This window comes from Globicephala melas, chromosome X (assembly GCF_963455315.2).
Source record: "Globicephala melas chromosome X, mGloMel1.2, whole genome shotgun sequence".
In the NCBI taxonomy this organism is placed as follows: Eukaryota; Metazoa; Chordata; class Mammalia; order Artiodactyla; family Delphinidae; genus Globicephala; species Globicephala melas.
In genome coordinates this window covers 64083765-64096713 of record NC_083335.1, presented here as the reverse complement: position 1 = coordinate 64096713, position 12949 = coordinate 64083765, and the positions used below count along the sequence as shown (strand labels likewise).

At 36.2% G+C, this 12949-nt stretch overlaps 1 protein-coding gene across 2 annotated transcripts in view; it reads left to right on the top strand.

Annotated features, from left to right (window-relative positions):
* Positions 1-10535, top strand: part of ATP7A (ATPase copper transporting alpha) — a 142912-nt gene extending 132377 nt beyond the window's left edge. For both annotated transcript variants that reach the window (XM_030849614.2, XM_060292366.1), the window contains 6 exons: positions 1072-1218; positions 2440-2582; positions 3822-4025; positions 4546-4663; positions 6079-6181; positions 6524-10535. In XM_030849614.2, the coding sequence (XP_030705474.1) occupies positions 1072-1218; positions 2440-2582; positions 3822-4025; positions 4546-4663; positions 6079-6181; positions 6524-6800 (992 nt within the window). In that variant the 3' untranslated portion in view covers positions 6801-10535. The remainder of the gene's footprint in view (positions 1-1071; positions 1219-2439; positions 2583-3821; positions 4026-4545; positions 4664-6078; positions 6182-6523) is intronic.
* The last annotated feature ends 2414 nt before the right edge of the window (positions 10536-12949 follow it).

Sequence of the window (12949 nt, the reverse complement as noted above, 5' to 3'; positions counted from 1 at the left end):
GAGGTAAATGAGATCAAGAGAGGGTTGTTTCATTTTCTTTTTTAAAGATAGGACTATGTACAGCAGAAGTAGAAAATATGATTATGCAAGAGAGAGAGGGGAGAATTGTTGGAGGGACGTTCTAAAATAGGCAAAGGGGGACTTCCCTGGTGGGCCAGTGGTTAAGACTCCGCACTCCCGATGCAGGGGGCCTGGGCTCGATCCCTGGTCAGGGAACTAGATCCCGCATGCTGCAACTAAAGATTCTGCGTGCTGCAACGAAGATCCTGTGTGCTGCAACTAAGACCCGGCACAGCCGAATAAATAAATATAAAATAGGCAAAGGAGGGGGATCTAGTACACAAGTGGAGAAGTTGCCCTTAAATAGGAGTAGGGGCCATTTATAATAACAGAAGAGAGGCTAGATCAGTATGTACACAGGCACAGGCAGTTGGATAGATGTGGCAATAAGAGCTTGTGGAAGTTCTCTTCTGATTGCTTTTATTTTCTTCCTGAAGTAAGAAGCAGAGTCATTATCTGGTATGAGAATGGGAGAAGAGAAGGTATAAAGTAGCCATCTAGAAGGAATGGAGAATGAATGGACTAGGGAAATGTAGTAGAATAGCCAGGCATCACTAAGGGCCCACTTAAAGTTAGTGGTCACACGTTTAAAATGAGACATCAGTATGGTTGGTTGTGTGTTCTTGTCCAACACTGATGGTTGTACTGATGCACAATAAATATTTTTAATTTAATTCAGTTGCTATGGAAGATCATAAGGAAGGGTCACATGGAAAGCGTCACCAAGAAAGTAACGTTTGAAATGGCTCTTAAAGAATATATATGATGCAGTTTGGTATTTGAAGAGGGGGGATGAGGACCTCCAGGTGGTCCTCACTCCTCATGTGCAAAGCCCAGAGGCATGGAAGAGCAGAGTATGTTCCTTGAACATTTGGAAATCACTGTTGTAGGCTGTTTTCTACCAAAAAACCAACGTAGTGACTGTGCAAGATTAGAGAGGAAGACTGTCCCTAAAGGGTTGTTATAAATATTAAACAAGTTCACTAAATGTCATTTCTGTACTTTCTTCAGATGCTCTTAATGCTCAGCAGTACAAAGTTCTTATTGGTAACCGGGAGTGGATGATTAGAAATGGTCTTGTCATTAATAACGATGTAAACGATTCCATGACTGAACATGAGAGAAAAGGTCGGACTGCTGTATTGGTAGCAGTTGATGGTAAGGTTTTCCTTAAGTACACTATGACTCAGTGTCATGATTTCACTTGTTTTCTGTGTATTTTTGGGAGACATCTGAACTATGAGGGTTATTCAAAAGCAGCCTGAATGCAAAGTAAAAATGTCAGCAATACATAATTGTTACTGATTAATTTAAAATTCTCTTGCATTTGCCTGGCTTTGTTATTTTCCTCCGTAGCCTGTGGTTTTAAAAAAAGCTAATCAAGGATTTTTTTTTAAACCTAAAAATAACATTATAGCAAAGTAAAAGAATATTCATAATCTCATCATCTAAACACAATGTCAGTTTTAATTGACATTTCTGGATATATATTCATACACATCACACAGAATTACAATATTAGTACATATACTGTTTATAAATGGGTGCATTTTATTGTATGTAAATTTTACCTCAAAGTTGAATAAAAATTTAAAATTCCTTGTACACATACTGTTTTATTTTGTCTTATTTTATTTAATAGTAAATATTTCCAATCGTAGTTTAATGTGGCACCATTTGTCATACTTATACACTATGACTAACTTAATCATTCCCCTGTTGGAAATTTAAGCTACTCCTAATATTTTATTGTTGTAAGTAACACCACAGTAAACATCTTTGAGGTTTTAGGTATTTTGTTAAATTATTTCTTAGGGTACATTTCTAGCTGTGAGATTAATTAGTCAACATTTATAATCCTTGCTAAGTATGAAGGCATTATCTTACTATGGCCTTTTTAGGCCCAGGAAGAAGCAGAAAATACCATTTATTTTTGTTTTTAAAATAGCTACTTGTAGTGATTTTTTCCCAGTATAAAATGCCAGTTTTGTTTCCATCCACCCCTTCACCTTAAAAAGGGTGAAGTATGAGTTTTCAGTTTCATTTGCCTTTAAATTAGCTAAAGTGTTTGGGGCTATTGGCCAATACTTCTCTAAAGAAAGAAAATAAGTATTTTAGTATCCAGTAAAGTCTCTTCAGTTTCCTGTCATTACCTTCATTAGTAAGCCCTACCTCACTCTGAAATTTTCACAACCAAGTATGGAGGCTTGTTGCAGGGTTTGTGGTATAAAGTCTATGTGGTCTTGGAGATATTTTGAGTTAAGCCAAGTCCTGAACAACTTCACTTAACAAAATTCATTTCTTTCTGAAATTTTAAGTCAGAATATTATTCTGCTTTCACCATATTCCAAATTCTATCTTCTGGTGCTCCTATATTAGATGAGCTGTGCGGCTTGGTAGCTATTGCTGATACAGTGAAGCCTGAAGCAGAATTGGCAGTCCATATTCTGAAATCTATGGGCTTAGAAGTAGTTCTGATGACTGGAGACAACAGTAAAACAGCTAGATCTATTGCTTCTCAGGTAATGGGTTTACTTAGTTGTTGGGGTGGGAGTATGTGGTAACTTCTCATTCTTCACATACATTTCCTTTCTTGCCTTCAGCTGCTAAAGAAGTAATTTAACTATTATTTTCATTATCCCCGAGTAGCCATATCTGGTTCCTTAAAGAAAAATTGGCATACTATGCAGGAAGGACTTTGGGTTTTGTCTGGAACTGTTATAAGTAAAAAGCTATTTGCTTAGTTCATGGGATGCTTGAGTGACATTGTACACAGTTTCTGTTGATGCTTCCTTTGAAATGTTGCTGATAGTCTCCACCGGTGCTGCCAGCCTAAGCCAGGCTCTCATCCTCTCATGCCTAAAGTACAGCAGTAGCTCCACGCACGTTCCTCTCTAGTCCATCCTGGATACCACTGATAGAACCATCTTCCATAGCATTCTTCTGCTACTCACCCCCACATTTGCCTTCCCTCTAAAACTTTTCTCATATTAGGCTTTTCTATTTTGCAATGCCTTCTCCCATCTTCTATTAAATAATAAAGATAATATATAAATACATTCTTGTATAAAAAATACAGAAGGCTGTAAAGTAGAACGTTTAAGTCACCATTTTCCCAAGCCTCCCTGTCCAGCCCTACCCCCTTACACTTTTTCATATGGTTATATGTTCATATACAGATGTATAGTTCTGGTACTTTGAACATAAATTGGATCATTTTTGTACAACTTGTTCAGCAGTTTGCTTTCTTTCAGATAGCAATATATATATGCCTTGGAGCTTTGTCCATGTCTGAACATATAAACTTATTTCATTCTTTCTACATCATTGCATTGAATTCCATAGTACGGATGCGTCACAATGTACTTAACCATTCCTCTAATAAAAAAAATAATTTATGTGGTTTTGAAAATTTTGTTTTACAAATAAGGCAGTAATATACATCCTTGGACATACTTATTTTTATACATGTACAGGTATGTCCAAAATATAGCTAGGGGTGGAATTGCTGAACCAAATGACATGCACACTTTGATAGATGCTGCCAAGTACCCTCCAAAAAGACAGTACCAACTTACACACCCACCAACAGTATATAAGAGAGCTCATTTCCCCATATCCTTACTATCCCTGGATATTATTAGTCTCTTACAATTTGGACATTTGGTAGGTGGAAACTGATGGCTCATCATTGCCGAGTTATATTTCAGGTACTCAGTAATATTTCTTGAAATGAATGGAGTTTATTTTTGCCCATGTAGGTTGGCATTACTAAGGTGTTTGCTGAAGTTCTACCTTCCCACAAGGTTGCTAAGGTGAAGCAACTCCAAGAGGAGGGGAACCGGGTAGCAATGGTAGGAGATGGAATCAATGACTCCCCAGCTCTGGCGATGGCTAATGTTGGAATTGCCATTGGCACAGGCACAGATGTAGCCATTGAAGCAGCCGATGTGGTTTTGATACGGGTAAGTCCTATGGTCTGACCTTTGAGGAGTGTGAGACTGCTCTACATGGTCAGGGATAGTGTTGTATATTGAACAAAATGATTGTGCCCTTCGAATTCCCATGCTCCTAGCCATTGAGACTGGGAGAGTTCAAGATGGAAGTATGAGAAGTCTTAGTAATTACTTCCAGACTTTCTCATTTCAGCGAAGCAAATGAGAATGACAAGCTTCTAAAGTGAAGCATTAGATTTGGGAATATACGTATGATACTCTTATCTTCAACAAATACTTGCTGAGGTTATTTTAGTGGGATTTAGTCCCTGTACCAGCATACAACCCTAAAAGTATTTTCAGAACCCTGAGAAAAATTCCTGAAAACCCCCTTCCAAGACAGCCTCAAATTTTTAGCAATATCTCAGATTTGTAGTTAATTCACATATTACCGTAAGGTACACATCATCTTCGGTATACACAGTATCAAATACAAGTTACTGGTCAAGTTACAGTCTCTTGCTAATATCACAAATATTTCTGTTCTCAGAATGATCTTCTGGATGTAGTGGCAAGTATTGATTTATCAAGGAAGACAGTCAAGAGGATTCGGATAAATTTTGTCTTTGCTCTAATTTATAATCTGATTGGAATTCCCATAGCTGCTGGTATGTGACAGTTAACTTGTATTGCTTTTTTCATGAAGTCATTAGAGGCCTACCGTATTGGAAGTTTTAGTCTTCTTATTATTAGTTTTGAGCTCAGTTTTGTATGTAGCCTGCTGGTATGGTGAGAGGTAATATTAAAATCAATAATTTAAATTTTCAGCATGTTCATTATGGCCTAGAATGTATAAGCCTTCTGATAGGTTTATTTTATTTTTACCTTATTTTTACCTTCAACTTTGTATTTTGAAATTTTCAAATGTACATAAACAAGGAGAAAAATGATACAATAAAACAAAATACCCTTCACCGAAATTCACCAGTTAATAATATTTTGCCACATTGCTTCATCTTTTTCTCCATATACTCTCACACACGTACGTACTTATTTGCTTACTCATTTAGTTTTTGCTGAAGAGAATAAATTTAGCTTTAATCTCACTACCCGAATACAACTACTGTTGGTATTTTAGTATACATCTTTCTGATCTTTTTTAGTCTGTATTGGTTTTTGTCTTGTTTCATTGTTGTAATTATAGCATGCAGAGAATTTTCTTAATGTTCTAATAGCCAACAGTTTTTTTTAAAGTTTGGGAACCAGATGTGAGAAAGACAGAGAGAGAAATTGAACAAAGGAATACGACCAAGAAAAGGCAGTTTAGAATTATTTAATAAGCATCCGATCATCCCCATTACTTAGGGGCTTGGTAGATGTTAGTATTAGTAATAACATAAGAAAAATAGTTATCACTTTCTTCTTGTTCTCTCTGGTTTTAGAGCCAAAGAAGGACATGAGATAACGTGAGAACAATTACAAAACTGTTTATCAACAGGGACACACAGATGGAGAGACAAAGAGTAAAAGAACAAAGTCCAGAGAGATTAATTCATGGAAGAAGTTATTTTTAAAAAATTATACAAGTAATATACGGTCACTGTATAAAAAGTAGAAAAAATACAGATAAGCACATAAAAATTACAAGTACAGTAAGTCTGTCTCATCCCCATCATATGCACAAATTTTAAAATGTCTGTCAAAACCAAGTGTGGATGAGTTTGTAGAATATGAACTCTCATACACTATTGGAGGGTTTGTGATCTGGTACAGCCACTTTGGAGAGCAACTGAGAAATATCTACCTAAAGTTGAAGGTGTGCCTATGTTATAATCTAGCTGTTTCACCTCTAGGTATATACCCTAGGGAAATTCTCAAGCACATGCACAGGGCGGCATGTACAAGAATGTTCACAGCAACACTCTATTAGTGAAAAATTGGCAACGACATAAATCTCTACCAACAGGAGGATAAATTGCTGAATAAATATCAAAGAAGGAAATTATTTGTATATATGTATTAGGAACACAGTGGTAATCTGTTTAGTACTGTTTGGTCTAACTAATCCAAAATTGTTTTCTAGGAGTTTTTATGCCCATTGGTTTGGTTTTGCAGCCCTGGATGGGATCTGCTGCAATGGCTGCTTCATCTGTTTCAGTAGTACTTTCTTCACTCCTCCTTAAACTGTAAGTATGATAGCTCGCTCACGCTTCTCACCCACAGTCAGTCTTGCTAGGTTTTATTCTTGTATTGGTCAATGATAAGCCCAAACTGTTCTTAATAATAAATGTTAACTACATAATTATCACCTTATGTAGTATATACAGAGCAACCACAAGCACTGAGTGGGGTAAAATCTAGTACACTGGCTCTCAGAAGTAGGATTTCTGATCATGTGACCTCACACAACTCCTTTTGACCACCTTTATACATTTCAAACCAGGTTAATCTCTTTTCATTTTTGAATGTAACAAGCGGATAGTTCGCGTTTGATTATTTCAAACTAGTATACTTTTGCATCTTTTCAGTTACAGGAAACCAACTTATGAGAATTATGAACTACATGCCCGAGGCCAGATGGAACAGAAAAGTCCTTCAGAAATAAGTGTTCATGTTGGAATAGATGATACCTCAAGAAATTCTCCTAAACTGGGTTTGCTGGACCGGATTGTTAATTACAGCAGAGCCTCCATAAACTCACTGCTGTCTGATAAACGATCACTGAACAGTGTTGGTACTAGTGAACCTGACAAGCACTCACTCCTGGTGGGAGACTGCAGGGAAGATGACGACAGTGCGTTGTAACAGGCCACAGAGAGTGCTGCTAGATGATGTTGTTCTGCACTGACACAGCATTCATGGTCACCTTAGCTTTTTAAAATATTGCAGGGCTTTATGTTGGTCTCATGCTCTTATGTTAGGGAATCTATTTGAATTGCATTTGTCTAATGGCAAAAATATCTTTTTCAGGGCATCAGCTTGGAACCTAGCTTTATTGAAAATGAATTTCCAGTATTTTTTGTTTTCACTAGCAACAGATAAGGTAGACCAGGGAGGTTTACAAGTCCTACAACTGAAGATTACTGAATTGCTGCTAAGGTCATAGATAATTTTTATTTGACCCCAAAAAAAAAGTTCAAGAAAAGATCATTGAAAATTTGAAGATTTGAGCGCATAATCTTGAGGAGATTCTCGAGCCCTCCTCCCTGCTAGATTGGGGAGTAATGGCTTTCAAAGCACTGTATAAAGAATCCTGTTTTAGAAGCAAAATAGTAGAAACTGTTTAAAAATAGACAGGCCTATTTATTACAGGCTTTCTTTCCCCCTTCTTCTCCCTGCATCTTTGTCTTTGCCGTTGCTTTCTTTTTTTTTTTTTTTTTACAGCTTTATTGGAGTATAATTGCTTTACAATGGTGTGTTAGTTTCTGCTTTATAACAAAGTGAATCAGTTATACATATACATATGTTCCCATATCTCTTCCCTCTTGCGTCTCCCTCCCTCCCACCCTCCCTATCCCACCCCTCTAGGTGGTCACAAAGCCGTCGCTTTCTTAGATGCCCCAATGTGTTTTCTTTTATTAGGTTCTTTCAAGTGAGCTAAGTGTAGGTGATTTCTCATTGACAAAAATAACTGACAACTTTTCCAGTAACTTGTTTGTTTCTTTATCTTGTAGCTCAAAAGACTTTCAGGACCTATATGGTTCCCTGCTTCCCACCTTTCCATTGTTGTAAAAAATATATCAGATTCCTCCTTCAGTGACTCCCTAGCTCTGTGCAAGCTTTCAGTTCACTCCTGCTGGGTTCAGCTATAAGTTGTTCTTAGTATCATCTATCAGCCTCAGTTCAGAAACTTAAGATTTTGAGCCACTTCTACAATTGATTTTTTTCCAAAGATTGACACTACCATGTTTAACATGTACCGGTCATATAAAATTACCTGGATTCACTAAATTTGTCCTTTTCTGGAGAGAATGCAAGACATTAGCTGATATTTATAATTTAATATATTTTAATTGTCTTTTATTGTTTTAGATAATCTCTCAAAATGACTTTAAAATAATGCTATTACACAAAGCCACTTTTACCAAGAAATACAGTAAATTGTAATACAGAAATGAGAATTTCCCTAGGTTGTGATACCTTTTAGCTAAATCTATATTTTTCTCTAGTTTAAAACATTTGCACTTGCTAGTTAGTGTGGTTGGCATATTCACGGGCTTGTTCTCATCAACATATAAATTTAGAAATCCCCCTGTGAGTGCCTGGGAGTTAATACACTGGTCAGAGATCTGGTACTTGTATCACTATTTAAATTAACTTGTTAACTGCAAGGTGGATTTCAGATGCAGAATATGTAAGTGAAGAAAACTCATACGTAAATTCCTAACATCTATTCCCATTGTCATATGTAAAGCTGCTAGCACAATTCCTAGCACATAGGATTTGTGCTCAGTAAATGTTAGTTCTTATTTCCCCTTGAGGTCAGTGATAAATATCAAAAATCGCTTTTACAGAGCAGAGTCTAAAATCAGGTGGGAGTGGGGGATGGGGTTCTTCCCTCCTTTCCAACTTCCTTTTTCTCTTGTTCTTTCATATGCACTCAAAAAAGTTTACAACATAATTCCATGCTGACTTTTCAGATTTGGAAAAGATTTCATTTTTATCTCAGCTATCTTAAAGACAGAGCTGAAACTTGATGAAGGTGCTATTAATCTAGAAAAGCAAACCAATTTTAATGAAATATGAATGAGTTTGTAGGTCTAGGCTCTTTTTTAGACCAATGCCTGTGCCATCTTCCATGCTTTCAATTTGAATTTTAATATTTGTTTTTATTTTAATTCCAGTGGCCCGTCATACCACAACTTGTTTCTTCTAGAAGAAATAGCTAATATGGCAAAGGTATAATATAGACTTTTGAAAAAGAAACACTTTTCTCTGTGTCTCTCTCTCTCCCTCCCTCCCTTCCTCCCCCTCCCCCTTCCCCTCACTTTCACTCTTCTATCTCTCTGAAGCACTTGAACATAGCCAGTTACTACTTTTATTATTCTGTGTGTGTTAGAGTTGTCCACTTGGCCTCACATGCCAAGGGATCCACATGTCATAGGGCAATGAGAAGAGCAGCCTATATAATCTGGGAAAAATCAAGGATGTAATTTCAGCCCTTAGTACAGGAACAGAAAACATGCTGTTTATAAAGAATCCTGCTTTAAATATCTATAGCCATCTTTGAATTCTCTACCACAAGTCTCTTGCAATTCTGAACTCCCATTAGCTTCATAGAGCAGCTGTAGTCACTGGGAGAGAGACATATGGAGGAGATCAAAAACACTGCTTTCAGTTAGTAACTAGCTTTAAGTAATTAGTTACTAGTGAGAACAAATTTTATAAATGTGTGTGTATGCATCTGTGTTTATTCATATAATACACATATACATATATTACCCATATAGAAGGAAAATGGATTTATATTTGAATTTGATATTAGAATATTTGAAGTTCTTTATTTGTTGTTCCTTTGTCACTCTTTTGTATTCACTCAGCAACCACGCCCTCAGTCTGAAGATAACAAGGATGTTTTAATATCCAGTGCTGGTTCAGATTCAACTAAGGGGCACCTTTTATCTTAAATATCCAAAGATGCCTTTTAAATTTCAACGGTTAAAACATAACTGTTTAGTGTTATAGTCTAAAGAAGTATGGTTGTCAGTTGTGAAAATAGAAATGTTATTTTTCATAGTTTAGTATCAACGTTTTAGGTGTTAGATTTGATGCCTTGTGAACAAATAATTTTATATTGTGCTTCAAATTTTTAAAAGTTATTCTTTTATTGAATGTATTCTTTGTTCAAAATGCTTAAATAGCATTGTAGGCAAGATGTTTCCAAACATTTAAGTGTGCGTATCTTTTATGTACACAGCTGAAAATCAAGAATGTATGTTCATTGAGAATTTTTTCCACTACTTATGGATCTTGCTTTAAAATTATTTTTCTTAGTATTTATTTTACTCTAGTTTATTATTTTCTTTGGCTGAGGCATCTGGTTACTGGTTGTTTTAATAAGGTAAAAACATTTCTGGAATCACTCCTTTTGGATATTTTTGTTTCTTTTCTCTATTTTAAAAATATTATTTTACCAAATATAAAAAAATGCAGATTCGTGCCAAATTATTAGCTATTTTTACGCTAACTTTCTGTAGTCCTTCTGAAAGTTTATCTGGTATGAGTAACCAGATAAAGCACAAAAGCATGAATTCTTGTTCTTCAATTAAAAGAGCTTCTCTAATGGCACTGATAGTAAATGCCTTTTGTAGCCAAAACCAGGCGTCTCAAACTTATGCTTTTAGTTAAAGAAGTGTTTAACTAACCATTGTTGAACATTGATTGTTTGATACCCAAAACAGCAGTGGACGATGTTGTGCAATAATCATCTACTATAGTCAAGATATTCAGTAGTTTGTTTTTCCATAAGCATGTAATTGAACATATATCTGCCAAGGATGTGCCTTCAACTTTATAATTATAGTATTGTAAAAAAAATGATTTTTTTTGTCAGTGTCTCTTTTGTTAAATCATCCAACTCCTCTACCAGCAGTTCCAAACTACCCTGTGTTTTTAGGTGTTGTGTTCTGTTTTATTTTGTTTTTTTTTTTTTAAATCAAGGGTGGGGCAGGATTGGAGGCAGCACCACACATTCACTAAGAGTGGGAGGGAAGAAATCTATTTTCCTTCAGACTTCACCTGCTGGATCTTTTAGTGCGGATGAGAAACAAAGGAATATAATTGTCCTCCTTTCCTTTATAGTCTATAATACGTTCTTTATAGATTGTCTACCCCAAATGAGCTAAATGGAGGCAAGAGCTTTTCTTGCCTTTGGGGAGCCATATACAGTGTGTATGAGGATCCCACCCAAAATGCATCCCCGTGCCCAAACACTGCTTCAAGTTAAGGAAAGGGTTTTAAACCTATTTGTAAGGAAAAACGAAGTTTTACTTCCCTCCCAAACTTTGGGATTATTCAGGGTATTGAAATAGGATTAGAAATGGAAATATAATAGTAAAATCACTGAGGTATCCACTTAGCTGGCCAGCCTCCCTTTCCTATTGGCGCCTTGACTAACCTCTGAGAAGGACGTACAGTGATGGTGACATCCCAGGTGAGGTTTCAAAACCTTCCAGACAAAAACTAAACAAAAAGCCAGAAACCTTCCAGTTGGGGAAGGCTTTAAAGGCCTTGCTAAGATTCAAATAGAGATGAGAGAGGTGAGGCTGCCTCTTTCACAAATTTCACCTCAGGCCAGCCAGCCCTACTTGCTTAACAGCTTCATTTTCATAGATGTGACCACTAGTTGTGGAAATGAGTTATGAGTAAGGTATGAAAGGCAAGGCTCTTGAGGACAAGGTTTAAGTGAAATTGCTAGTATAAATAGGATCTCATGCAATTTAAGAAATCTGAAAACTTCCATGCAGGCAGTTCTCTCCGTGGAGAAGTTTGAAATAGGCTGAGTCGTCTTTGGCATATTGTACCTGTTGTCCTCGAATGGCCCCCAGCTTTTCATTGTCAGCACCCTTCCCCCAGCCCCCAGGCCTGTCTGTAAACTGAAGTGCTGCCATTACTTCAACATTACTTGCTTCACCCTCACCCAATCAAAACTTCAATTTCTTCATTGCAGTTATTATCACCACATAATAAAAAACTGAGATTAATCCATCCTAAAGTACCAGTGACCTTTAGATCTAGCCAGAAGTACTAGCAATTACTTGAAAAGATTATTTTTTAAATCCAAATAACTTTATAACTATTGAAATGAAAAACAACAGGCCATGTGGAAGAGGTTATTTGGTAGAGCCCAGGATCAGCCCTCCTAAGCTCTTCCTTGCAGCTTTTTACCTTCCACTGTCGCATCCACCATTTCTTTAAAAGCACCGCATCTCCATAGTGATGGAAAGAGCAATGATTTTGGAGCCCACCAGACCTATCTGCAAAATTCCAGTTCTGCCACATACCAGCTGGTGACTATATTAGTTTCCTATTGCTGCTGTAACAGATTACAACAAACTTCATATCCTTTTCTTAAATTTAATTTTTATTTTATATTGGAGTATAGTTGGTTTACAGTGTTGTATTAGTTTCAGGTGTACAGTAAAGTGATTCAGTTACACATATACATGTATCCATTCCTTTTAAGATTCTTTTCCATTGTAAGTTATTACAGAGTATTAAGTATATTTTTCTGTGGTATACAGTAGGGCCTTGTTGGTTATCTGTTTTATATGTAGTAATGTGTATATGTTAATCTCATATTCCTGATTTATCCCTCCCCTGCCCTTTCCTCTTTGGTAACCATAAATTTGTTTTCTATGTCTCCCCTGCCCTTTCCTCTTTGGTAACCAAAAATTGGTTTTCTATGTCTGTGGGTCTGTTTCTGTTTTGTAAATAAGTTCATTTGTATCATTTTTTTAAGATTCCACATATAAGTGATATCATATGATACTTATCCTTCTCTGTCTGGTTTACTCCACTCAGTATGATAATCTCTAGGCCCATCGATGTTGCTGCAAATGGCATTATTTCATTCTTTTTTTTTATCAGTATGTAAGTATCGGGCTGATAAAAACAACTTAAGATTTTAAAGAATTTTTCAGTTGTTTGCATATGTACATATACACATAGATGTTTGCATATTATATACACACACACATACATTATATGTTATATATTGGTTTAAACTCCAGTTAATATAAACTCCTTCCAGCTATGCTAACTAATTCTTTTTTATTTTTGAATTTTATTTATTTTTTATACAGCAGGTTCTTATTAGTTATCCATTTTATACATATTAGTGTATATATGTCAATCCCAATCTCCCAATTCATCACACCACCACCACCACCACCCGCTGCTTTCCCCCCTTGGTGTCCATATGTTTGTTCTCTACATGTGTGTCTCAATTTCTG